Source organism: Manacus candei, unplaced genomic scaffold (assembly GCF_025592945.1).
Source record: "Manacus candei isolate 608988 ecotype Guabito, Panama unplaced genomic scaffold, ASM2559294v1 h1tg000015l, whole genome shotgun sequence".
NCBI classification, from domain to species: Eukaryota; Metazoa; Chordata; class Aves; order Passeriformes; family Pipridae; genus Manacus; species Manacus candei.
The window spans coordinates 1,024,823-1,051,180 of record NW_026138063.1 but is presented as its reverse complement, the minus strand read 5'-3'; the positions used below and the strand labels follow the sequence as shown (position 1 = coordinate 1,051,180).

The 26,358-nt window shown below is 47.1% G+C and overlaps 2 protein-coding genes across 13 annotated transcripts in view; both read left to right on the top strand.

The window, feature by feature from the left end:
- PLCH1 (phospholipase C eta 1) overlaps positions 1–25,222 on the top strand; it is a 91,027-nt gene extending 65,805 nt beyond the window's left edge. For 8 of the 10 annotated variants that reach the window (XM_051781975.1, XM_051781977.1, XM_051781982.1 and 5 more), the window contains 3 exons: positions 417–511; positions 24,922–25,021; positions 25,108–25,222. The gene's annotated coding sequence lies outside the window, so the exon portion shown is untranslated. Of the gene's footprint in view, positions 1–416; positions 512–15,800; positions 15,866–24,921; positions 25,022–25,107 lie in introns of those variants that run through there. The other 2 variants (XM_051781979.1, XM_051781974.1) reach the window with 1 other exon arrangement.
- On the top strand, positions 16,886–25,222 carry STRIT1 (small transmembrane regulator of ion transport 1). 3 transcript variants are annotated; one of them, XM_051782018.1, is made up of 4 exons: positions 22,512–22,742; positions 22,859–22,939; positions 24,922–25,021; positions 25,108–25,222. In XM_051782018.1, the coding sequence occupies exons 2-3, from the start codon at positions 22,927–22,929 to the stop codon at positions 25,014–25,016; spliced, it is 108 nt and encodes a 35-aa protein (XP_051637978.1). In that variant the 5' UTR covers positions 22,512–22,742; positions 22,859–22,926; the 3' UTR covers positions 25,017–25,021; positions 25,108–25,222. The 3 variants fall into 3 exon arrangements, with proteins under 3 accessions (XP_051637977.1, XP_051637978.1, XP_051637979.1); XM_051782017.1 differs by lacking the exons at positions 22,512–22,742; positions 22,859–22,939 and adding an exon at positions 16,886–17,015; XM_051782019.1 differs by lacking the exon at positions 22,512–22,742 and having other exon boundaries at positions 22,816–22,939.
- Positions 25,223–26,358: the final 1,136 nt, after the last annotated feature.

Here is a 26,358-nt window from a genome sequence, read left to right as displayed (position 1 = left end):
TCTGTATAAACAATAATTTATCCTTTGCTCAAAACTCTCTGTATTGCTCTGAATCTGGAACTTACAAATAGTAGGAACGTAGGGCAAGGACAAAAGATGGAACAGAAAGTTAAAGACACCATTTATCTGGTCGACTTGTACTTTTCTGTGTGCTAAGGGGGAGGTTAAGATGAATTGGAGATGGGCAGATGTCACTCTCCATTGGTGTAAACCCATTATTTTAAGAGAGATTTACTGCATTCTGTACCAGGCTATATTTTCAATTCCAATGGATTTAATTGCTATTATCACTTATATCATATGTATCAATAGATATCAATATATCATGTTTCCTCAGTTTTTAGTTTAATGAACAAGCTTCATTTTCTTTCCTGGAATGGAAGGGATATAAACAAGTTTACCTGCTGCCAATCCAGCTGCTCCAGTGGGGATGATCCTGCCATGAAGATGTCCTGGGATACCTGAAGCCCCTGCTGATCCTCCTGTACCCCCAGGTGATGTGCTGTTCCTAGTGAGTACTGGTGCCCCAGCCCAGAGCTGTGGGAGGGGGTTGTGCACTGTGTGTGTCACTCCAGCCAGGGCTGTCTGTGTCCCCGGGTTTGTGCTGCAGGGATGAGTGTGGGCTCAGATCTCACCCAAGCTGAGATCTCACCCAATGCAGTGCTGGGCAGCAGTAGGAATGGGAGAGTTTGGGAAAGCTGGGAATGCCCCCTTCCCCAGCCTGGATCATAACCTGGGGGGACACTGGAGTCAGAAATGAAGCACTTTCTGAACTTGGTCCTTAAGCCCCCGTGAACATCTGGGCCACAGATCACCAGGAGCACTGCACAGAGCCAGGAGTTCAGACACATGGGTGGAACAGACCAGCACTCTGCACTTCAGACATTTATAGGACCATTTGTTTCTTAGTCCTTTCCCCAGATTAATTAAATTGTGTATGAACAAGGCTGCAGCTTGTTGAAAATCCATCTAGGATGGGTTTGGGGCTGTTTTGGTGCAGAGTCTGCACCACAGCAGAACAAGCAGTTATTTTTGCCTAGTAAAGGCTGGTGGCTCACAGCCTGGGTTAGCAGGCCTAGATTGCTTTGCTAATTTATGAAAGAAGGCATAAATTGAGCTGTTCAAGAATCTGCAGAGAAGAGGTAATAGCAGCAAAACTGAGATGGGAATATTATTTTAAAAAAATGACGTATTTTTTAATTCAAGAGCTGTAAGAGTCTCTGATTACCTTTATATGATTGCTTACTGGAATACCTGCTGCCCCTGCTTTTAACAGTGATACCAACTACTCCTGGTGTTGGGGATCCATTCCACATTCCTCACTCCTGGCAGAGGAGCCCAGGTTCTGGTGCTTTGCTCAGAGGACTTCCTTCGTGAGCTTCCCATTCTCTTCTTAAATGAGATGAGGTTATAAAAGAAAAGAATGTTTCATGAAAGAACAGCCCAGAGTTCCCTCCCAAGCATTTTGGGTTGGTTTTGTTCTTGGACTGATACTCGTTTGGATTTGTTTTGATAAGATTTTGATGCTGCTTCTGAGACAGAAAGAAATGAAAATGAGCAGAACCTAGCTGGCCTGGTTGAGGTGGAATTTTGTGTGTGTAGAAAGCCAGGGCAGTGGAAATGTCATCTTTAGTGTGTGAATTTAGTCTCTGGAGGGCTGGTACCTGAGGAGCTCCACAAACCTCTCTGCAGGTGAGTCCCACGGATCCCCTGCCTGCCCCCGTACTTTGGTTCCGTGTGTGTGTGCAGTGAAGACACAGGGGAAAGGAATGGTGAAAAGGGAGTTGGAGACTCTGAATGGCCTGAATTTCCTCTGGCTGCATGACTGAGCACTTGCAAATAAACAGAAATCCCATTTTTCCTGGTGTGTGCATTTGAAAGCAACGTGAGCTTCCACTTCAGACTCTATGACAATAGTTCCTTCATGTTCAAACCAGGGAGGTCTTTTCCAAACTGAGGGATTCCATGATCTAATCCCAACATGCAGGGAACAAACCATGTACAAAATGACACCAAGGGTGGGAACTCTGGTGTCCAACAACCCAAAACTTTGGGTCTGGCTCAGCACAGGGGTCTGGGGACACCTCTGTACCCAGGGAAGAGGGGTGTGACATCCTTGAGGTTGTGCCACCAGGGGCACCTTGCTGGTCCCACTCACAAAAGAGAGCAGAAGGTGTCAGGAGAAACCCCCCAAGTTGGATAAAACATTCCTGCAGTGGGGCTGGGGTTTGTTGGATAAAACATTCCTGCAGTGGGGCTGGGGTTTGTTGTTTCCCCGTTAGGAGCAGTCCTGGGGACAGAGCCCTGCATTAGATCCACTCCACGGCCTTTGTGTGACAGTGATTCCCCTGGAGCTCTGTTGTTCCCAGTCCATGTGATGTTCTGTAATGGCATTAGATGGATGGTTAATTAAGGTACATCTGGATATAGACAAATTTGTCAGTGGAGTCAGACAGTATTTGTGTGATCCCATTTTAAGGAGTTATAGTCTTAAGGAAGCACATTCTTAAGGGAGACAGATGTCTGGAAGCAGATGATTAATTCATGCTTAGTTTCCAAGCACTCATTTAACTTACAGGCTTTTTAAAGTGGATTCTTGAATTTAGTGCTTCACATCATAAACATTTATAGTCAAAATCTTAATTCAGTTAAAGATATATTTGTCTAAAGTGATACTTGTAAATTCATTGAAGTTCTACAAATGAACACTGCTGAGAGAACAGAACCTAAGAGTTGCAGAGTGCTGCAAGTTGTGTTAGTTTGACTTTCTTATTGCCAGCACTACTAGTATTTTTTCAGTAAAATGAAAATTTATTTCATCTGAGTGGATCCTCTTGCAGTGCAGAGTTCAGCAGAAGGAGGGAACACAACTGAGTGCCAAATTTGGGTTAAGTTTGTGCAGATTTCAGGTGTAACTAGTGAAGTCAATGGAGTTTCTTTAGATGTGTGCTGGGGTGGGGTCTGTTTCTTGTCTGCTTGCCCAGAGTTGGTCCATCTAAAGCTGTTCCAAAGGTACCAGAGGTGGAAGTTTGATTTAAAACGTGTTTCAGGTTTCCTGTACTTTTCTGTATCTGATTTCCAAACAGAGGTGATGCCGAATAAGGAAGGTGGTCATTAATATTTTTGTATTTATTTTGTCTTGGGAGTAAGATGTTAAATATTTAGAATATGCCTGACTTTCTTAAGGTGAGGGTGCATGTGCTGCTTGAATTAATTTAAATAAATAGCAGTGGTATTTAACTGCACCCTCACCTTTCTCCTCTAGCTTGAGTGAGCCCCTCATTGTGCATATCATTTGCATAAAATTAGGCTTTTGCATTAATCAGCTGCAAGGCTGAAGCACTTCTGTGAGCAAAGGCTGGGAGAGCTGGGATTGTTCAGCCTGAAGAAGAGAAGTTTCGGGTGATGGAATTGTGGCCTTGCAGTGCCTGAAGGGGCTACAGGAAAGATGGAGTGACAGGACAAGGGGGAATGGCTTCAAACTGCCAGAGAACAGGGTTAGATGGGATATTGGGAAGGAATTCTCGGCTGGGAGGGTGGGGAGGCCCTGGCACAGGTTGCCCAGAGAAGCTGTGGCTGCCCCATCCCTGGGAGTGTCCAAGGCCAGGTTGGACGGGGCTTGGAGCAACCTGGGCTGGTGGAAGGTGTCCCTGCCCATGGCAGGGGGTGGCACTGGATGGGCTTTGAGGTCCCTTCCAACTCAAACCATTCTGAGGTTCTGTGATGATTCTGATTGCTAATCCTGGAAGATCATCCTGAGGAGCTTCTGGGTTGATCTGTGGGTGGGCAGAGGTTGAGCCCACCTGGATGTGTGTTGGCTCCAGGCTCTGGCTGCCTGCATGGGGTGTGGAAGGTGACTGTTCTTAACTGGGTGCTCTCTAAAGCTAATTGAGAGTTCAAGCTGCTGCCTGGAGTTGTGGGAACACTGGAACCACGAGGCTGTTCTTGCAGTGGGAACCTTCCCCATCCAAACAGTGTGAGACTTCATCTTTCCATGTTTCCCTGAAACCAGTGCGTGCTTCCATGAGATAAACCAAGATTTACTAATCAATATAGTTTTTAGTTGGAAAGATAAATCCTCAGCAGCCTCCTTTGCCTCTGGTCTCCATGCTCAGTGTCCATGCCAGGCACTGAACCAGCCCTGCAGCAGGAATGCTGCTGGATGTGACAGCAGGAGCCAAGGGAAAAGGGCTGATCCACACACGTCCAAAAGTTGGCTCTTTGGTTTCTTTGCTGAAAAGCCCTTTTTTTTACTCAAAAGACATGATTCTTTCACCAGTAATTCGGGTTCATCCATCCTTAGGCCAGGGGGAAGCAGGCCCTGCTCTGCTGTAGGTCTTTGCTGGGAATGGTGCAGAGGGATTGGGTCCAGAGCCAGATGAAATGTCTCCTCTCTGCCATGGGTTTGGCAGCACCTTCTGCTGCACATGACAGAGGTGCCAAAGGCTCAGCAGGAGGAACTCGTACAGCAGCAACTGAGTGCTGCTCTGAATGGGGGCTTGAAAAGGGGTAACTCTGAGCAGTTGGTTGGAGCTGTGTAAGAATATAAATTAGGCCAAAATTCTGAGTTGTTGGTCGTACACATCAAATGTATTTTCATTTGTTTTCAAGTGGCAGAACTGTGGGCAGTGATGGCAGTTCTGGGGAGCTGCTCCAGGGAAGCCTTGCCAGGCTCACTCAGGGCAGAGGCTGCTGTTGCTGAGTGGGTTTATGGTCATTTTGTATTGAAATGGTTTTAGAATTAGTCAAACCATTACTGATTGATTGATGAGGACCGAAACATGATCTCCAGTTTGGATTTTGCAGAGACCTCTGCTCTGCAGAAGGAACAGGAACATAACCCCTTTACCAGCTCCCAGTTTTTACCCCCCAGCAGAATACAATGTAAACCTTCTGCTTTTGTTGAGGAGACCATTCAGTCAACTGTTCTCTTGCCCAGCAACTTTTCTTCAACCTCTTAGGTATAACAGGATAAACAACAATGGAGTATTAATAGGGATATATATTTATCCCTTGAAGTTTCTCTAGTTTTTGTTAGTTTTTCCATACCACTCCTTCCAAGGAAGTTATTCCAACTACACCAGCAGTGATTTTTATGGCAAGTGATCAGGTTAATTTGTCAGTTTTTGATAAAAAGAAAATGTTTAAATTGATCCCTTCTTACAGGCTTTCCTTCCAGGGCATTTCCCAGCAGTGCTCTTCTGCCTCCTCCCTGTATCCCTCTGATGATCCCAGCTGGGGAGAACTTTTGATCTGTGCAGACCACAACAAATCTTGTTTGTGTTGGGCCAGAGAGACAAGATTTTCATCCCCTCCACACCAGAACAAACCCTGGCTGCTCTCAGACAGTCAATTATCTAAATTGAGTTCTCTCTTGTTATGAACAGATCTTCTATTCATCCTTCCCTCTCAGCTTCAGATTTCTCCAAAACCCTTCCCCATGTGTGAGACGAGGTGATTTCTATGCATGGGCTGTGCACTGAGCAGATGGATCTGACAGCAGTGCCATATCCTCCCACCAAAAATGACAGGATAATAAGTGAAGATCTTGTTAAGCTTGGCCGTGTTACCACAAGCGTGTGTTTACTAATATTTCACAGCGAGGCAGACGGGCTGACAGGGCTTGGCTCGCCAGCCACTGAATGCATTGGCAGCTGCTTTTTCCTAACCTTAAAGAAATAAGGAAGAAAAACGAAAGAGAGATCGTTGGAGACCTTGCCAACAGCAGTCCAGAATGGATGGGGACCCTCAGAAGCTGAGGGAGCCCAGGGCTGCCTGTCTGATGTGAATCTGGCCCCCCTGACAAAGGTAGCTCTTCAGCTCCTGATCTGCCCAGAATTACACAGAAAAGTTTGGTTTGGCAAAAGCTGTAAATCTCTCCATAGGTTGGAAAAGACCTCCAAGATCATCCAGCCCAACCTGTGACCGATCCCCACCTTGTCACCAGCCCAGAGCACTGAGTGCCACGTCCAGTTGTCAAAAGGTTTGGGGTTTTTTGGCACTGGGCTGCCCACGTGGCAGCCCTGCCACATGTCACTCTGCACTGGTGAATTTATTACACTGTCAAGATTTCACTGCACTGTGATCAGTGGGGGGTTGCTGGTAGGAACACACAACTGACCTGCCAAGGCATTCAGCACCTTCAGGAGCCAGAGCCTGAGTGAGCTGTACTGGGTGGCACAGGTGGGGCCTGGCAGGAGATGTCTGTGTCAGTGCCCTCCACCCTGGGTGACACGTGTTTCCTGCTCGTATTCACACCCTGGGTGCAGGCAGAAGGAGCCAAAGAGAGGCTGAATATGTGGTGGTAGAGATGAACTTTGTGTCAAACCAGGTGTGCAGGGTCAGTCCATTCCATGGTGGGTGCCCCTTCCTGCCTGGGATCCATCCCAGCTCCCACTGCTCTGGGACAGCTGGGGCAGAACTGGGGCCTCTGAAATGGTTGGGGATTTGGGGTTGGGTTTTTGGGTTTTGTTATTTGGTTGGGGTTATTTTATTTTATTTTGAATCAGAGACTTTGTTCTTTGCCCTTTCAAATGAAAACAAAATGTGCTCTATCCTGGAGTGAGCTGTGGGGTGGCTTCAGCTTTGCAGGCATGTGTTGTACCTTCTGTGTGCTCAGCCTAATGAGCAGCTCTCAGCCCCCAGGTCTGGGTTTGACACAGGGCTTGACTGGAGCTTTCCAACTGCTCCCTCAGGTGCTTTTTGCCCCTGGGGGAGGTGTGACTTGCCTGGGCTTTTCTCTCCCCCCCTAGCAGAGCAGGGGTGAGGCTGGGCCGGGTTTGGGGTGCTGGGGTGCCCTGGGGGCTGACCCTGCTGCTGGGGGTGTGATCTGCACCCTGGGCTGCCCAGAGCAAGTGGGGAGTGTCCAGCACCATGCAGTGCAGGGAGGGCTGGAGCCCAGGGAGCAGAGCCACGCTCTGCTGGGCTGTCAGAGCGGGCAGCTGAGCAGGTTTGCTTTGCGTTCTGGATGGGAGCATTTAAGGTAACACTCGATGGTTATTTTTCAACTCTTCTGTAACCATGGAGACCAGGAGCCTCACAAAGCCAGGCAGGAGCTCTTGAGGTGCAGCTGGAACTCGCTCAGACATTTCTGCCTCTTTTGGCCCCTCGTCAAATCTTTTTACTTTTGGGAAACCGGAACAAAGAATCAGAGTGGCATATGCAGAATATTGTGCTCAGATTAAAATTCAGTGGGATAAACGTGAATGGATCTGCATTTGGAAACAGAGGCTAACTCTCAAAAGCCCCTCTCCCACAGCCCCTGCTCTGAACGTGGAGGGTATGTGCCAATAAAATCAGCAGGTCCAGCAGCTCTCTTCTCTTCTTTGTAGAACAGAGGCAAGAGGTCCTGTACCTGGAAATGTCAGAAACTGAGGAGGTGGAAAATATCATATATATTTGAATCTGTGAACTGCTGGATAGGGATAGAAAAGTCTGTATCCTCTGACTTCCCATGTTAGTTACTCCCATTGTGACAGGATTGCAGCGTGTTGGGTCCTGTTTGAAGGCAGGAGCTCTGCTGGATCAGTGCAGTGAACCCTGGCTTTCTCAAGGGTTCCTTCATCTTGGGCTAAGTATTTTGCTAAGTGTACTTCACACAGTCCTGCTTTAGTTTTGGTGGATGACCAACAACTTTGTTGTCATCCTTGGTTCCCTACATTCACATTCAGAGAGAATTTATTTCCTCAGCTTTTGCTTAGAGGGTTGCAGTGTGTTTAATCCTGGTGGCTGTGAAGCAGGAAGGCAGTGGCTGAGGATTCCTCTCAAGAGCTGGGATCTGTGCAGTGATTCCAGTGTCCAGGGTAAGTCCCTGAGGGAGCTGAGCTGCCCTGACCTCTGGCAGTCCTGGGCATCCCTTAGTGGAGGGAAGCAGACTGAAGAGGGAATGTTTCCTGGATGTGGAGCAAATTATTCTGTCAAACAGCACTAAAATCTCTCCCATAAGGAGAAACCATGGATGATCCCTACTCCTTATCTTAACTTGTCCTGGTTCACTCCTCAGACTGTGCTTCACTGGGAATATCCAGCACCTGTCCCTGTGCCAGCCAGGAAATGAGTGATTCTGTAGCAAAATGTGTTTTACTGAATCATAAAACCCCGAGAATGTGCAAGTCTGACTTGTATGTACAAAGATTGTTTACAGCCCCGTTGTGTGGCAGCAATCCTGGTCCAGCTGGGAGGGAGAAGGAATCAATCCATGTGTGCAAAGAAGTGCTGGGGGAAATGCATTTCTGGCAATGCAAATCCATTAATTTGTGATGCAATGAGTTGTCACGTATCAGGAGACACAAATAACAAATATGATGAATATGGATGGATTTCAGTAGGACTTTTGACGTTATCTGGAAATGATCCTCAGTCCTGCTGCAGTTCTGGAAGATTTCAGCCCACACAACCATGGTCTTGTTCAGAGAATTGTTCCACTTCAAGTCTGAGTAGCTACAGGGGAATTGTTTTATTTGCTCTGTATTATACAGAAGGCTGAATTTTATGACAGGAGAGGAAATGTCAGGACTAAATAAATGACTAATTCCTTGTAGCAGTAGTGCTGGTGCCATAAAGCAAGTTAATAAATGACAAGTGTTTAGACAGATTTGAGCCACCCTCACTCTTACAAGCATTTTACTGGCAGAGGGGAGGGTTTATGAATGTGTTTCTATAAAGCCAAGGAACCTTGGGCAGTACCTAAAAGTAAGTTGGGATACTGGACTGGAGTTGGGCTGGTTGTACAGTTCCAGGTGAGGTTTGTCACAGACACGTGGCCCTGCTGCCCTGTCTCTTCTCTGTGGGGAGCTCTGTGCCTCACTTCAGTCTGGTCCCAGCTCAGCTCTGCAGCCTGACACAGAGTTACTAAACCTTCCTGTTGCTCCTTTGAGGTATTTCCTAGGTTTCCCTGCCTCAGTGTGGGAGTTGGGTGTCCCATCACTGCTGGGAGGACACAGGCTGTGTGAAGAACTGTTCTCTCGCTGTCCCAGGAGTGGCCTGGGGTGGGTTGGTGCTGACACTCCCCCTTGGGCCAGCCCTGGCTCCTTTCCTACAGGGCAGCTTGCCAGGCCAGGGGCAGTGGGTGGAGCAGGCTGTTCCCCCAAAATACCGGTCAGGGATGGGGTCAGGGGTGTCGATGAGTCTTTGGTGCCATTTCTGTTCCCCAGAATATGCAAAGTGGCCACAGTTCCTACTCACCACCTTCATCCAGCCCTTCTCCTACAGAACCTGTCCCAGGGGCCAAGCACAGCTGCTCCTCAGGCTGCTTCCTGTCCCTCCATCTGTCTCTGTGCCCTGCTCAGCTCTGTCTCCTTTCCTTCCCAAAACCGTCTGTCCCCGCCCCATGGGGGACCATGCAGTGCTCCATAACATATTCCACTGCCTGCTGAGCCAGGAATGACAGCATTCCAGGCTTTATATGCTTACATTAATTTTTAAGATGAGATGATGAGCTTCACAATGCCTGTTTTTCTCCTTCCAAAAGCAGCTGTGGCAGGGGAGCAGTCCTGGGCTCAGGATGCATCAATACCCAAGTGTGCAGAGGGATCACTCAGCAATGGGCTGTTTAAAAAATCCAGAAGACAAGCTGGGAAAGAGATTTAATAAGGAAGGAAATGCTGTGGCTTTGTTTGGCTTTCGTGGAGCAGCTGCTGTTGCTGAACTCAGTGCACAGTGGGCTGTGTGAGCACCCAGAGGTAATGGGGTGGAGTGAGGGGAGTCCAGAGACACTGGGACCTTATATTCCATGTCACTCCTTGTGCTGGGACATGCTCTGGTTTGTATTTAAGATACTCTGTGTGTGAGGGAGGATGGATCAGACACAGAAAAGACTTTCATTTTGGGAGTGGTCCAGCTGGATTTCCCTTCCCTCTGCAGTGACCTGTGACCGTGACCTCTGTGGTTCTGTCTGTGCATCAGACACTGGGTCTGTCACAGAGCTGGCATGTGACAGCTGTGCCGTGCCCCTGGCACTGTGCAGGGGGGATGAACCACCCCAGGGGAATGATCCTCTGCCTGTCTGTCAGCAGCATTAACAGGGGCTCCTAAAGCTCTGAAACTAATGGGTATGCAAATGAGAACATAAACATCAGCTAGAGTGTGTCATTTTGGGATGCATTGTTTGGTGAAAGGCAGTCCCATAATTTAAGATCTGTAATTAGTTTGAGATCTATGTCATTATGAAGCTATTTTTCCCAAAAGAGCCAATATGCTGATTGATTTCAATACTAACGTGGTTTATTAGAGACTCCTTGATATTTGTTCACATTGGCAGTGGAGAGTCAGAGAGTCTCTCTGTGTTTCTGGTATCTCCTTCAATGAACTTGGAATCAACTGTAGCAGCAAATTAGTGAACAGCTCTAATTATGCTAAAAAAATGCTGTTGAGAGGATTAAGTCAGGCCAGGAAGTAGCTGAGCAGTGCAATGGCATAAGGCAAACTAAACCTGGCCAGAGCAGCACCACCAACACAGCTCACAGGCAACACTGGCCTCGTGAGTTCAGGGAGGGGTAAGGCTGGAAATGAGTGGATTTGGTGCTTTCCTGAGGGCTGCCCTTGAGCTGCAGGGCAATGAGCAGTCTGATGTTCCACACCTTTGTGGTTCAAAGGAGGTGTTGGTAGAGGCTCAAGGGGCAGTGGTGTCCCTCAGGTGGCTGGAAGGGAGCCTGCTCTGCTCCAGAGATTCCTCTGCTGCTTGTTGTGAGCCTGGAGCGCCCCATGTTGGCCTGGGTCACACCCCAGGGTCCTGCCTGGGGACAGCAAACCTCCCACCCATCACCCAGGGCCCTGCTCCACAGCCCTTCTTCTCATTGCTCCTTCCCCTGGAGCTGCCTGTCCCTGCTGTGGGCTGGGCTGGAGCTTTACCCTGGCTGGGCAGAGCAGGAGCAGCTCTGTGGGTGCCCCTGCTCCTGGAGCCCTGCACTCCAACCCTGTCCCAGGGCTTGTCACCACAAACTGCACATCCACACGGGGAAAAGCAGCAAAAGAACCAATAAATGTGCCCCCAATATAAATTCATGAGCGAGGCAACGGAATAGGATCATTCTGTCACAAGGGTTGTTTTCCATTTGCCTTTTTAATTTGAAATATTCAGAACAGTTTGAGAGTTTTGACGTGTAATGAAATCCTGAGCTGTTTTCTGCCAAATTGCAGTTGTACAGCCTTGGCTTAGCAATATATTGCCAGCTGGAACTGGGGCAAAGTAAATCCACATACATTATATAACTTCAATTGGTTTATTCAAGGAGAAGGGGGTATAATATCTTAAGCCTTTTAAATAAGGGATAAATGCAATACTGGGAATTTGTTAATATTATCCTATGCTAAGTTTTAAAATGCATTTACAGGTGCAGCATTTAAAGGTGGGGGGATCATTTGCTTCCCTGTGTCTGGGAGGTGTCACTGGTGGGGGTGCCCATAGATTGTTGTCCTGTGGTTGGATATTGTGGTGAGATGCTGTTGTGAGGAGCTCAGTGGATGTACCCAGATTGGTGGGGGGGAGCTCCTCCTTCCAGCCAGAAAAGGAAGGAAAGAAATGATTTGCCAGAGTGAACAGAAATGGTTGTGGTTTAAGGCTCAGCCTCTCCTGTAAAGTTCATGAAAGTCAGTCAGGAGCTCCAAAACCAGCTCCTGCTGCAGAGTTATTGACCAACCTGGAGACAACCATCCAGACCTTCTTATTTTAATAGGAGAAAATTCATTTATTGACATTTTAAAGCATGTTGACTACCTTGGGGAGATAGAGATAGTATTTTTAGGTGTCTCAGTTGTGGTGGTTTTCTTATGTCATCACTTCCATTTCAGAGTCCAGGGCAGAGCAAAAGAAAGACCAAGGCTGTGATCTTAGAGACCCCTATATCCATATATATAATATACACTTAACTTGGTGCCCTTGGAGTGATGGGGTGGGAGGTGGCAGCACTGCAATGGCAAATGCAGTCCAGAGATTTTGCAGCAATAAGTGTAATACAGAAGCCAAATTAAAAATAAGTCACCCAAAAATAGACTGTACGTCCCCAAGCCTTGTGTGTGAACCTGGAACACAAGACAGTGTCAGTCACTAACCCCAAATCAGGGAAGAGGCCTCGTGCCACAGGTGACAATGAAGGGCAGGAATCCACTGCTGCCCGAGCTGCAGTCCAGCCAGAGGGCTGGGAATTGTTTCCACATGATGTGAGGGGCTGCTTTGGGATGAGCTGGTGACACAAAGGCCTCCCCCCCTCTCTAGCTAGCAGCTGGGCAGTTGTCAGGCACAGGGCAAAGGCCAAAGAACAGGCTTTTAGGACTATTTTACTCTATTTGAAGCACGTTTTTTATGCAGTCACTGCCACACGTGTTGGCACATTTGAGGGCGTGACAGGATTTGGCTGAATCTGAAGGTCAAGGTTTGTGCTGCCCTTGTTCTCCCCCAGGGAGATGTTGCAGCTGCAGCATTTGGGCATTTGGGCCAGAACTGCCATGGAATCAGTGACTGGCTTGGGTTGGAAGGACCTCAAAGCCCATCCAGTGCCACCCCTGCCATGGGCAGGGACACCTCCCACTAGCCCAGGTTGCTCCAAGTGTCCAACCTGGGCTGGGGCAGCCACAGCTGCTCTGGGCAGCAGTGCCAGGGCCTCCCACCCTCCCAGGGAAGGATTTCCCCCCCTCCCTGTTGCTGTAGGATGGAATGTCACCTGTGGGATGTGCCAGGGGCAGCAGGACCTGGCACCAGGGGCTTCACAGGCAGCAGCTGAAGGCACAGGAGCTGCAGAAAGAGACTCCAAGGAGACAATCAGAACATTATAGATCCTTAACTTAATAACTTTACACAATTAAGAATTATATGCTAATATATCAATACAGAAAGACATGATACTGCATATTAATTGTCTCCATTTGAATGTCATGTAATACAACCAGAATTTAAAGTCAATGTAATTACCTTTGCTACTAATTTAATTAGCATTCATTTAGAAGAAAACATCCTTTGGCATTTGACAGTGTTTAAACTTCATGTTGCTTTTTCAGAAATAACTCCTGGGGGGGAAAATCAGTTAAGGAGTGTCTGAAAAATTCAAAGCTATTTGGAAATTTAACTGTTTTCTTGATTTCCTTCCCATGTGAATGCTCATACAAAAATAAGCCTCAGGATTTTAGAATTTTCATTTTGCGTGAAGGAATGTATCCAATAATAATAATAATAATAATAGTAATGTTCACAGAATACACTCAAATCAACGATCAGCAGCACCAGTTTCTTAGGAGAGGAGAAGGAAGGGATTTTGTGCTTCTTTGGGGTTTTGGTATGTTCCAAAGTGTTGCTGGTGGTTGCTGATGTTTGTAGCTGCTCGTGTAACACATGGAATACTTTGATTTCAGTGTTTTTGATGATTGTGTAATCTGGAAGACTTGATGGCAGTTCAGAGCACCTGCTGAACCAGCAAAGGTTGGTGCTCAGGTGGAAATGAATGAATAATTCTGAGCACCCTCAGAAAAGCTGGAATTCTTGCTGTCTGCCAGTGCCATGAGCCAGCCCAGAGGGTGGTTTTCCTCCACTCACCCCATGCAGCCCATGTGCAATCTCTCCATGGACTTTGCTTTAAATTCAAACTTCAAGATAACTTATTAAAAGACTATTTTTGGAGATTATACCCCTATAACAATCATCAGAGGTATCTTTTTTCCCCAGCCTTGGAGCTTTGCTGCCTGCCCTGTTACTGCAGCACAATCTTAAAGCACTTAAGCCCTTACAAAAGATAACGTGCTCTTTATGGGGTTTAAAGATAGCTTATTTCAGATTAATTTCAATGAACCAAGAATAAACTGAATCTGAGGAAAGCCTTTTACTGATCCAGTAATTTCTGCACTTTGCAGCAATTAACTTAAAGATGATGTAATTAAAGTGCTGAGTTTCTGTGTGCAAGGAAGGGTTTACAAAAATGACTGCTGGCCTTTTATATTTTGCATGAGGATTTTATGAACTCATCTGCCTTCAAAAATAACACCAATTTTGGGGAAATTTCACTTGTGACCTCCTTTGGGGTGTGTTGCAAAACACGTTGATTCTTTGAGGAAATGCAGGTGAGTTCAGTCGTTTATTCCTTGCTCCCTAAAAACCAGGGAGGGGTTAAGAGAAGAGGTGTAGCAGAAATGTGGATCATGGAAATGTTTTCCAAGGCAGAGCTGTTGCAGAAAGTGCTCTTTTCCCAGTGTTGATCTTTTCTCACAGTGTGATTATTATGAATTATTTTCTGGTGTCTGTGACTGTGACACATCCCTGAGGTGGGAGAGAGAGGAAGGGAGAGCTGGCTCTTTGTTTTCTGTCTGTAGGCTCTGTATCCCAAGGGGAGAGGTTTGCATCCAGAAATCCAGGACAAAATAATTTCTCCTATGGAAACATTATGGAATATAATTAATTGTAGAAATATTTATTTTTTTTTTTATTTTTAATCATTCAGATGACTTTTTTTCTAGACACTGAGACAGACTCTGGCCTGGCTGCCCAGGACTGTGGGAAGGGATTGCCATCTGCTGGCAGCCACCCCTGCCAGAGCAGGAGAGATTCCAGGAGAGGTTCCCACTCCTCAGGTCCTGCAGGAGTTGGGTGATTTGCTGAGGCCCAAAGTTCAGTCCAAGCTGAGCAGTGACAAATCCCAGGAGTTCTGTGTGCCCTGGGTACAGGGGGGATGGGGTTGGTGAGTTTGTGGCTCCTGCTGAGGACACAGCCCAGCCTGTGGTGGTGCCCGGGTTTCAGGAGTGTGGACCCGGCTGATCAGACTGTGTTGTCTCCTGGTTTGTGATTCAACACCTGTCTGGGAGTCAGTAACACTCCCTGGGAGTGACCAAGGCCAGCCTGGGCTTGGAGCAACCTGGGATAGTGGAAGGTGCCCCTGCCCATGGCAGGAGATGAGACTGGGTGGGCTTTAAGGTCCCTTCCAACCCAAACCATTCCATGAACCAGCTTCCAAAATCAAAAACCAGTCAGTTCTGGGAGCTTAGTTTGTGGCAAAATACATTCTCAGTGAAGAGCCTACAGAAATGAGAAAGGCAGGGAGAATTAATGTCAGACAAACAGCAAAATCCATATTCCTGCCTGTAAATATTGCTCCTTGTGTGGTCTGAACAGCAGCCAAAGTGCCCGGGCTGGGTCACTGTGGAGTGTCCCTGGCAGTGCCCAGAGGTTCCCCAGGCTGAGGGCAGGGGGGTTCAGGTGCTTCATTTCCTGTCACTGTTGTGGGGTTCATGTGAACAGGGACAAAGACACCCCAGGGTGAGAAACGAGCCTTTCCAGAGCCCTGGAACACGAAATGTCCCTTTCCTGTGGAATGCTTTAAATACAGCATATTTAGCTTCTTTAAAAAACCAACCCCACCCCTTCTCTGTGCATACAGACCCCGTGCCCCAGGGCTGGTGCAGCAGAGCATCCTGTGAAGCATCCTGGCTCCCTGGAAACAGGAGTTTGCTCTGGCTGTCACCAGAGGGAACTGCAGCACCAGTGGAGGAGCTGCTCTCCCTCACACACCTTTGCTGAAGGGCTCGGTGGTTGCAGCCATATCTTGCTCCTAAAGCTGCCTCTATTGTTACAAATTAGATAATTTTTTAATCTGTGCATGAAAATGTCCATTTTTAATGCTTTTGAGAACTTTATTTCTGGTCAGATAAAACTCGGTGATATCTTAATGACTTTTCAAGGCTTGCAAAGCTTTTTTGAATTAAGTGATTTGTCATTTTAAAAATGCTTTTTTCCCCCAGAAAACCCCAGAGGGTTCATTTTAAAAAGGAATATATAAGCTCTAGAAAAGGAAAGGAACAAAGATCCCTCTCATGTTCTCCCTCAGGTAGATGGACTGCAAAAGGAGAGCTCATCCCCACGGAGGTACAGGATCAGGGAAGCTGATGCCAGAGCTGCCTGGGAAGGCAGGAAGAGGATGGCTTGAGTGGCTGCCCGAGCCAGTCCCCTGAGGAGGACAGTGCCAGGCCTGGCACCGAGGCCACAGGGATGCAGGTGGCCCTTGGAGTGGTGAGTGTGGAGAGTGCAGAGCTCTCTGCCCCTTGCAGATGTGTGTGCACAGGGCTGAGTCCTCTGGGACGCTCTGGGGGATCTCTGCTGACCCGAGTGGGGCTCTGATTTATCACAAGTTGTTTTCTTCTGTGCTTGAAGTTTGTCCCAGCCTTACTTCTGCTGGTTTTGAAGAGCAGGGAGTGCTGACAGGGGCAGAGAAGAGCAGGGTATCTGTGGGTGTTTCTGTGGGGAAGGTGCAGTTTGCAGTGGAGACTTCAGGGCACAGGTTCCAGGGCTGGCTGACACCCAGCTGAGCTGTAGTTTTCTCATACATGGTGGTGCTGGGCTGATGGTTGGACTTGATGATTTTAAAGGTCTTTTCCAACCTTAACCATTCCATGAATTTATGAAAATGTAGACTAAAAGATTTTTAAGAAATGCTTCCTTTTGTTCATAAGAGGACATTGAAATCATCTTGCTCCGTTTTATCCGGTGTTTGTGGTCAACTGGAATGGGCAAATCAAGAAATAAATGAGTTCAGTCTTAGGTAAACATGGTATTTTAGAAAGTCTTTCACAACTTATGGTAATGAACTTCTTTTTTCCTTAGCCAGTTAGTGTTTTGCCATTGTGTTCCTTGCTGGCACGAGCTGATGTTCTTTCAGAGGACACAGGAAGATCAAATAAAGATGTTTTCTGCCCATGACTGGCTTTGTCCAGCACATGAGCTGAAATCACACAGGCCAGAGGTTGTTTGGGAATGCAGCATCTTCACTCTGAGTTGTTTTCAACCAGGAAATTTAGGGCTGGACCAAGAACTGGGACACACATCCCAGCTGAGCAGTTCAGTCCCTTGTTTTTCAGGAACTAGAACAAAGAAACAACCAAAATTGTGATCCAATATCCAACTGTTCCCATCTCTGTGCCCAGGTCCATCCTGGTAAAATCTTTGTTGGAGTGTCCCATGTTGCTCCTGCTTCCTGTTCTGCTGCCTGCCCCCCTCAGCCACCCTCTGAAGGAAGCTTTGCCTTTCACAGCAGAAGTGCAGCAGGGTAAGACTTGAGTTTTAACTTGGTCCAGAAGTTGGGATCCAAGTGACATACTAAATGCCTTTAAATTCTGAAGAAGATGCCAATTTTCCTTCAGCTGTGACAGCAAAGGCACACCAACTGGTTGCAGTAATATATAAATCATAACACACATCCTCCAGAAAGCTGCCAGTTCTCAAATCATAAATGCCTGGGGATTTGTGGGGTGTGGTGGGCTGAGTGTCCTTCCACAGTAATAATCACTGGAGAGGAAGAAATGGGTGAAGTTTTTATTTGAAATATCTGAACCTTGTCCTGTGGCTGACCCTGGGCCTGGCAGCTCTGGGGGTTCAGTGTCAGTCCAGCTCAGGGGAAGGTGAGTGGTGCTGGGTCAGCTGTGGCTCCAGAGCTGCTCTGACTCCAAAAACGTGCAGTTCCAAATGCTTGGCTCCCCGTGCTGCCCTGGGCTGGGCTGTGCCGGGGCTCAGCAGGCTGCTCCTGCTGCAGTCACCTTGCAGTCACCTCCAGCTCCGTGCTGGAGATCCCCTGGGCTCTGCCCGTCAGTTCTGTGCCAGGCAGATGCCTCCCCACAGCTCCCCTGTGCCAGCCAGGGTGGATTTGCCATCGCTCAGCTGCCGTGGAATGGAGCTGTACAAGGGCAGCCCCACGCCGTCGTTATTTTTAGACAGCAGTGGGGAACCAGTCCAGCAGTGCTGTGGCACATGTCGAGGGGGACACGATAGAGCAGTTCCTCCATCATATTTGCAGCTGGTTTTTAGCAGGTATCTCAGCACTCAGTGAGTGGTACTTCTCTCTGCCAAGAGAAATGACGTGCAGACCCCAAGCCCTGGGAAACAGTCTGTGGAATTAAATATTTAGTAGCTTAATACATGGATTTTTTCAGGTCTTCAGTTGCACAGTTATCAAATAAATCAGCCTTTGTTTTCATGATGTAAATGTGAGTAGAAGTAATGCCTGGCAATTTCTAAGGGAGCTTTCAAGTGCTAAGATTGGTGTGAGTAATAAAATGCATTTCATTAGACAAGTTTTCCACACATAAACCTATTTCTTGAAAGCAAAAATCTAATATTCTCCCATGTTAGTCTGCATGTCACAGGAGCATATGGCAAAGTCATAAAACAATTCAAGGCATATAAATGTGGCTTTTGATTTGCTAGTAAATCAGGGGTAAGGAAAAAACTCAACTGAAAGAAAGAAATGTGATTTAAAAATTAATACCAATATTACAGAGCTGTAAAGATTTTATTACTTGGAGCATTCCCTCTGTGAAGATGAGTTGGTCTGTCCCCCTCCTGTCCTCTGCAGCAGTTTAGCCTGCAGCTATTTATATGGCTCATGTAGAACTTGTAAAACAAAGCCCTGCTTTGCCAGCCTGCTGCATTGTGTGCAGATTTCCAGGGGTTACAAGTACAGTAACGAAGACAGAAATTCAGCTTTCTAATATTTAATGTCTGGGTACTGGTGAAATGAAGAAGATTGGGATGTGCTCTCAACATACTGGCTATTTTAACACCAAAAATGGCCAACTGGCTTTGCAGAGTGGGTGGTGTGTCAGTGAGGTTCTGACAGTTCCCTCCCAAACATCAGGCTCTAAATCACTGGGATCCAGCAGAAAGAGCCCAGGAAATGCATCCATGGGGTTGTTTCCATGCAGTTGATATTTGCTCTCTGGGCTGTGCTCCCAGCATTCCATGTGGAAACCTGTCTCTGGTGCAGAAGGGGAAGTTCTGCCTCTCAGTGAGGTGCTGTGGGATCATTTACAGCCAAAGCTTTCCTTAATATTGCCCGAGAGAGGCACCGACTGGGGAGGGGAGAGCAGAGCTGCCGACTGCACCCCGAGGGGTTTGGGGGCAGCTCCAACCCCACCCAGCTGAGCCTGTGCTGCCTGACAGCCCCTGTGTGTGGGCACAGGGCAGGGGCAATGCTGAGGGTTCTGTGTGTGGGCACAGGGCAGGGGCAATGCTGAGGGTTCTGTGTGTGGGCACAGGGCAGGGGCAATGCTGAGGGTTCTGTGTGTGAGCACAGGGCAGGGGCAATGCTGAGGGTTCTGTGGGCACAGGGCAGGGGCAATGCTGAGGGTTCTGTGTGTGAGCACAGGGCAGGGGCAATGCTGAGGGTTCTGTGTGTGAGCACAGGGCAGGGGCAATGCTGAGGGTTCTCATGGGAGATCTGTGCCCGGTGATGTTACAGGAAAACCCATTCCCAACAACGTGGTTCAATGGCCCTGTTGGCTGCATGGCCCAGGGTTGGATTATCCCACAGGGAAGCTCCTACATAACCATCCTGCCTGTTCAAGGGCTCTGGGTCACATTTCTGCCACTGTTGGCTGGATTGTTCCCATTTTCTTTAGGATTGGACTCTGGCTTTAATCACCTCATTGCATGTTAACTTCCTGTGACAGTTGAACTTGATTGTAGAGGTCTTTTCCAGCCTTAAGAGTTCCATTAGCACTCCATGGTCCCCTCCATGCTCCAAGGCAGATGCTGAGGGTCCCTGGCTGATGGAGGAGCACTGACAGCTCCCCAGCTCCTCCCTCCCTGGCAGTTTTGGGGCAGGAGCAGTTGAAGGGCTGGGACAGGATGGCTCAGTCTCGCAGGGCTGAAGGGCTGGGACAGGATGGCTCAGTCTCCCGAGGTTAAACAGCTCAGACAGGATGGTTCAGTCTCCCAAAGGAAGGCTCCAGGCTCCCACAGCTCCTCTGTGGGCTGAGGGAACAGCCAAAGATAGTGATCAGTGCAATGAAGCACTTTGGCTTCTGAGGTGGGATGCCTGGAAGGCAGCAGGGATGTTGTTCCCTCCAGCCCTTCCCCAGAGCTTTGGCACAGCTCAGACACCTGCAGAGGGTTTTTGGGCTCCCCAGGGCCGGCGCCGTGTGCAGCTCCACTGGGCAGAGCAGACTTTGAACCTGCCAGCCAAGGAATGCAGCTGGGCTGTTTGTTTTCCCTTCTGGCAGAACCCACGTGGTTCCGAAGAAGAGAATGGAATATTTTCTAAAACATCAGCACTGGTTTTTCCCCTTAAAGCTGCTTCTCTCCCGGGAAGCCTTGCAGCCCTGCTGCCTCAGTTCCTCCTCCTGACTTTGGCCCTCATTCACTTAAAGCACTGAGACATATAAAGCATTTGAAGTGATCCCCAGCCTCGAGCACTTAATGGAAATGAAGTCAAGGAGGCTGCTCCAAAGGTTCCCGAAGTGAGACCAATCTGAGCACCTCAGTGAGCTGGGGGCTAAAAAAGAGATCTAATTCCCAAACCCAACTCCCCATCTAACTCTGGACATGGAGTATCTCAGTGTCCCAGCACAAGCTCAGAGGGAAGAACATACAGAAATTATCACGTAATTTGAAACACAAATAGAAATGAGGGAATTGTTTTTCCTGTGTATTGTTGTTCAGCAGCAAAGCAGTAGATGTGTTTTGCCACAGATCAATCTGAGTTTTTTCTTAAACCTTGTGTCCTCTCCTTGTTGTTTTTTTTTATATTTTGAGACTGTCCCCCTGCTTTTTTTTTTTATCTGTTGTACTGAGCTCTATTGTAGGATTGTGCAGTCCATTCCTCAGTTCCAATCAGAAGATGTGTTGTTTAAAATAATATCTGTATTGTTACTCTGTTCTTTGCTGCAGTTACAGCTTTGATGCCCTTGATGCCCTGCTCAGGACGTGCAGGACAGCACTGGCTGTGGGTGCAGCTGAGCTGGGGCAGCAGTGCCCAGAGCTGGGCAGAGCAGCAATGACTCGCTGCCCTTGCTTGTGGCAACTGGGCCTGGAAAGATCCCAAGCCCTGAAGATCAGGTGGTCTTGTCAGGAATACATGGTTCCTGGTGGAAATTATTTCCATGAGATCAGATGGATATATATAATCAGCAGAACCAAACCAGATAGGATTCTTATGGGAACAGCTGTGCAGCCAAGGAAGTCACTGTATCAGAGATGGCTTTCTCAATAAATATATTGCACAGAGTCATATTTCTTTTTGCAGTTAATTGGATCTTATCCAAAAAGATTTGCTCTATAGCAAAGCCAGACCAAGACAGCAAAGCTCACAGTTTGTTCTTGTGTCTCAGACTGTTGTGATAGGCTGAATTGTGCACGGCATAATAAAGTGCTTTATAGCCCTGAGTTTTATTTTGGGTAAGCAGGAATGAAATCACCTTCCCTACGTGGTGTTTGGGGAAAGACAAGCAGTTTTTAAAGAGAACTGTCTTGCTCAAAAATGCAGAGAAGTGGCAGAAAACAGCTGTAGAGACATGGAGGTATATCAAGGCCGGGTTGGATGGGGTCTGGAGCAACCTGGGCTAGTGGAAGGTGTCCCTGCCCGTGGCAGGGGGTGGGACTGGATGGACTTTAAGGTCCTTCCAACCCAAACCAGTCTGTGATTGTGTGCCATTGATGAAAACTTCCTTAGGTGACATGACTTGGCTTCAGTTCTTGTTCTGGAATCATCATCTTAGAATTCCCTCCGGGCTCCAAAGCCCAGGGAGTGTTTATAGTGTGCAATAAACCATCTCTGCAGGGCTGAATTTGTCTCTGATGTAAAACAACTGCTCAGCACAGTGTGGCCAGAGCTCAGTGCTGCTCCCCTCTGTGGATGTCAGAGTGTTCCTGAGACACTGTTCTTTGGGCTGGTTATAGAGACTCCAAGGAAGATGTGATCCCACAGCCATTGTATGAGGGGAAGCAATTCTGAATAGAGGTGATAATTGATTTCTTTAGTGTAAAGTATTTAATTTTTAATCAACGAGCAGATAAGAAAGCGATAATCTCTTTTAGATCTGCTTAATGTGTTTCTGAGCACTGTCCTGTCTTCTGGGAGCCCACAAGAAATTCCTCTCAACTATATGAACATCCAGATTAGATCTCTCGAAATCATCCTTGCACCTGTTACCTGGAATGGCTTTGGAGCAGCCGTTTCTGTCCTTTTCCAGTTCAGAAACACAGGAAGAATCCCTGATTCATTTACTCTCCAGGCACAGGTCTGAGATGGGATTATGTATAAGCTTGGTGAATGTTAGAGAAAGTCTCCTCCCATTCCTGAAGGAAAGCCTTTGGATCAGGGCATGTGTGCTGTTCCTCTGAGCGTTCTGCACACTTGGTTCATTTCCCCTGAACACTTTTTCCTGCTTATTGGTGAAACCCAGGATCACTCTGAGGGATCTTCACACGCAGCTCCCCTTTGCTGTGACATGACCTGCTGTGCAGTTTGTGCTTTTGGCTCAGATCTGGCACTTGTCTCCATGTTTTTTTCTCCTTTGAATTAGAGACAGTTTGCAATAATTTATCCTGTTTAGGACAAAATAATTCTCAGATTTTTTTAGGAATATTCCTTCCTGGAATTTTGTTTTCCACTTCCCCCAGGAATGCTGAAAACCTGTGGTTGCACCCTGTACCCGTTCAGGGGGAGAGAGCTAAATGTGCCTCTGTGCTTTGTGCAGAATGAGATTCCTGGTGCTGCTTAGGAAAGAACTAATAACTGCAGAAGTATCTGAGTAGGGCTTGGCTTGGATTTTGATAGGAGAGGGATGAGAGGAGATGTGGGGGATTAAGAACTGGGTCCCTGTCACGCTCTAAATATGTGGATGGTCATAAATATTATCTGAACTTACCATGTGGTGTTTCATGGCTATAAAGAGACCACAAAGCACTTTTCACCCTTGTTTCTCTCCCCCTTCAAAAACTGAGCTCCCTTTATTCACTTTGCTCGGGGACAGATGTGCAGCTGGAGGACCAGGCAGAGGTAACCCTGAATCCCCTGAATTCCTGCCTTTTTAGACAATTGAATGCATAGAGCCAAACCCTGGCACGAGTGAGCCAGGCAGCTGCAGCACATTCCAAATATCGCTCTATTTAAAGCATCCCAAGGCTCCCAGAACAACTGCAGAGACAAACCTTAAACCTGCCATTAAACCAGCAGAGGGGGAATGGCAGAACCAGGTAAGGTGCACTGTGAAATGTGAATGTAACAATATATTAAAATGAATAAACCTGAGCAATGTAGTGTGAAAATACTCAGCTATTTGTATTCTTGTTGAAACACTGTGTATTTTACTTTGCAGTAACAGTTACCAGTTTAAAATGTGACAATACTCAGCTACTTGTATTCTTGTTGAAACACTATGTATTTTATGTTAAGTTACCAGTTTAAAAGCTAATTCTATTAACAGCAGTGAGTTAAAAGTAGCTTGTCTTCCTCCTGTATTTCTAAATCCCACCAGTTTTTTCTTTAGTGTTTTGTAGCTGTAATTTCAGGTTAGTGAACACAATAGAACAGAACTGTGTAAAATGAGATCTGTTTGACAGCATTTTTGATATCTGTGTGTAGCTGAGCTCTGAGTGCAGTTCTGGGTGAACGTAGAATAATTTAGATTTTAACCCCACAAAGCTTGAGTGACAGAGCAAAATGAAATTTTAATAATGAGCTTTCTATTGTAAGCACACCTCAGTGTCTCCAAGGAGAAAAGGCAGCTTATAAAAATGCATTTTGTATCCATTGTCATTTTTTATTTACTTCACTTAAACTCCCAGCTGTAAGTGTATCTGTGGTGTTTGCTGTGCACAGATCTTCAGGTAACACTTGTCCTTGTAAAAGGAACTTTTTAATCCATCTTCATAGCTATGTTAAAAGTTTCTAAAGACTTATCTGCTAGGTTCTGCACCATTTACTCTGGTATCTGAGGAGGAGAGTGAATTTCTGCTGAGGTACAACAGGATGCTGAATGCTGTTTTCATTGGTATCCACAGAAATTACACCAACACTGGTTTAACCTGGGTCTCACATGGCAGACTCCCATAGTCAGCAGACACAGCAGCACGAGCAGAGCTCTGACAGAACTGCCCTGTGCACCCGGCAGGATCCAGCCCTGGGGCTGTAATTAGACCTTTAGAAAAATGGCAAATAAAGAGAAATGATTCCTGGAGAAGCAGCTTTACCTTGCACAGTGTCAAAGCCATAACAGTCTTTAAATTAAACAGGTAAGGGAGTTTAAATTAAACTCCCCTGTGGCAAAAGGACTCCCAGTTTCAGAGCAGGATTTTATCTTTGCTGTTGTGGTTGTTTATCTGTTTAGTATTTTCATGGCAGCACATGCAGATTTTCTCTCTGTGCTCTCTCCCTCTGGCAGACACACCGTGCAGTGTCGTGGAGAGAGGTCTGTTGTGCACAGCTTTAAAAGAGCAATGTGGCAATCCTTAATTATTAAGCATCCCTCTAAGTCTGCCTGCTTGATCTAAACTGTGCAAGGTGCTGTGAATAGTTTTGCATAATTTATTAATCCCTTCAAAAACCTGGAAATGTATTAACTGCAGAGAGATCTGCTCTAAGAGGTTGTAATATGTTGGTAAGTAATAGGATTCTGCTTTCTGGCAAGAGACTGCTATTTGCAGGAAACTGATAGAAGAGTCTTTAAAATTCTGATGTTGTACAGAAATATATTTATATAAAGCCAGTCCTGCTTTCCATGTGCTCCGTGGAGAACCATCACCTGCACTGGGCTCCTTGTTCTAGGACTAGTGGGCAACTCACCCCTTGTTTGTGGCTGGCCCAGCTGTGAGAGTTTCCACATTGGACACTCCTGTGGTATTTTCCTGCTGGAAAGGAGGAAACAGCCTTGCAGTGGTTAATCACCTCAACCTGAGCTCCCTGTGTGGCTGTGGGGACAGGACACGAGAGGGATGCAGTGGGCAGGGAGGCGAGCTGGGAATCTCTGCTGTGCAGCCACTGCCACCATCCTTTGGGGGGTGGGAATTCAGTGTCCCCTCAGTGCAGCCACTGCCACCATCCTTTGGGGGGTGGGAATTCAGTGTCCCCTTCCTGCAGGTCCAGGCACACGGATGGTCAGGCAGGCTGGGACGCTCCTGGTTTGATGTGTTGGGATAATTCCCTGCCTGTGTAACGTGGCCCCTCTCCTCCCTTGCAGCCCCAGCCCCGCTGTCCCACCTGGTTGTCCCTGTGCTCCTGGCACTTGGCTGGCTCCTGGGATGTGCCCTCATGGTTTACATTGTCTTCTCCTGATGGCAGTAAGTGACTGGCACGTGCCACAGCCACCTCTGCTTCCCTTGCTTGGCACTGCCACCTTTCAAATGGAATTTGCTTTGTCTTACAGGACAGAAGAATTTACAGGGATGTTGATTAGAAGAACCTGGAAGTTCAACTGAGATTTCTAATGGCTAAAATAAGTATAAAATGAGTTATTTTTAATATCAACACTGTAAACATGGTGTACGCTTTTTATCCACAGTGTTTCACATGCTAATTAGAGCTTTAGGAAGAGTCACCAAACCAATTTCCCAGTTTCCAAATGGTTTGTAATGGGGCGAGTGGTTTTGGAGTCCTGTGTAGGTGGACACCTGCCTGCCTGCTGAATAGCAAACTTTTAAAATAGCTAAGGAGCTTCAAACTTGTTAGAAACAGGCAAGGGTTAATTTCTCATGGGGCCTGGGGAAGTATTTTTAGCCTTATTATGGGGAAGATCTATTGGAATCTATTGTTATGAAACAGAAATATGTACGTCCTTCGAACAGAAAACCTCAGGCTTTTTTAGGGTTGGGAAGGCTGTTGTACAGCTGAGTGTGCCTGGAATCATGGCTCAGGCTCACTCTGGCCCCCTGATTGTCTTGTACTTGGGGGGTTTGTCTTTTTTAATTATAATTGGAGATAATTATATTCCCCTCATGGATAATGTGCCTTGAGAACTTCCAGCGACTTTGCCATTTAAATCAGAAATAATCATCAGATGATCTGAGCTGCTGCATTTTCACAGACAGCATTGAGCTTTTGAGCATGAAGGGTTTTATACTGAAGAGTTGCAGTTCTCAGAAGACAAAATCATTAATAATTCAATCCCCAGTTAAAGCAGAGAACTGACTGTGGGAGGCATGTCTGGGAGATCCCAGCAAGATGAATGTTTAAGGGAATGTGAAAAAAACCTTAATGACCCCTGGTAGGGTTAAACAGAGAGAGAAGCTATTTTTTTGGCTCCTGCTTACACAATTTGTATAAGTTTGAGAATGTGAGGAAGGCACATCAGTCAGACATCCTGTCTCCATCTGTGGGCACTGTCTGTTGTCCTTTAGGAATGGAAACACAAACATATTTGTCTGTAGCGCAGCCGTGAACATTCCTTGGCCGCTCCAGCAGCCTCAGCAACAGCACTCAAGTGTGACATTCCCTTTGGGAATTGTCTCAACACCGAGTTGCTTCACCTGCAAATGACCTGAGGGCACAGGGGGGATGCTGTTTCATCAGGTGTCCTGGAAGAGAGGGGACAAACCCTGCAGTCTCTTGGAGAGCTGGAGATTCCCAATCCCTGCAGCAAGTGAGGACCTCCAGCATCACTGTCAGTCACTGCCAGGTG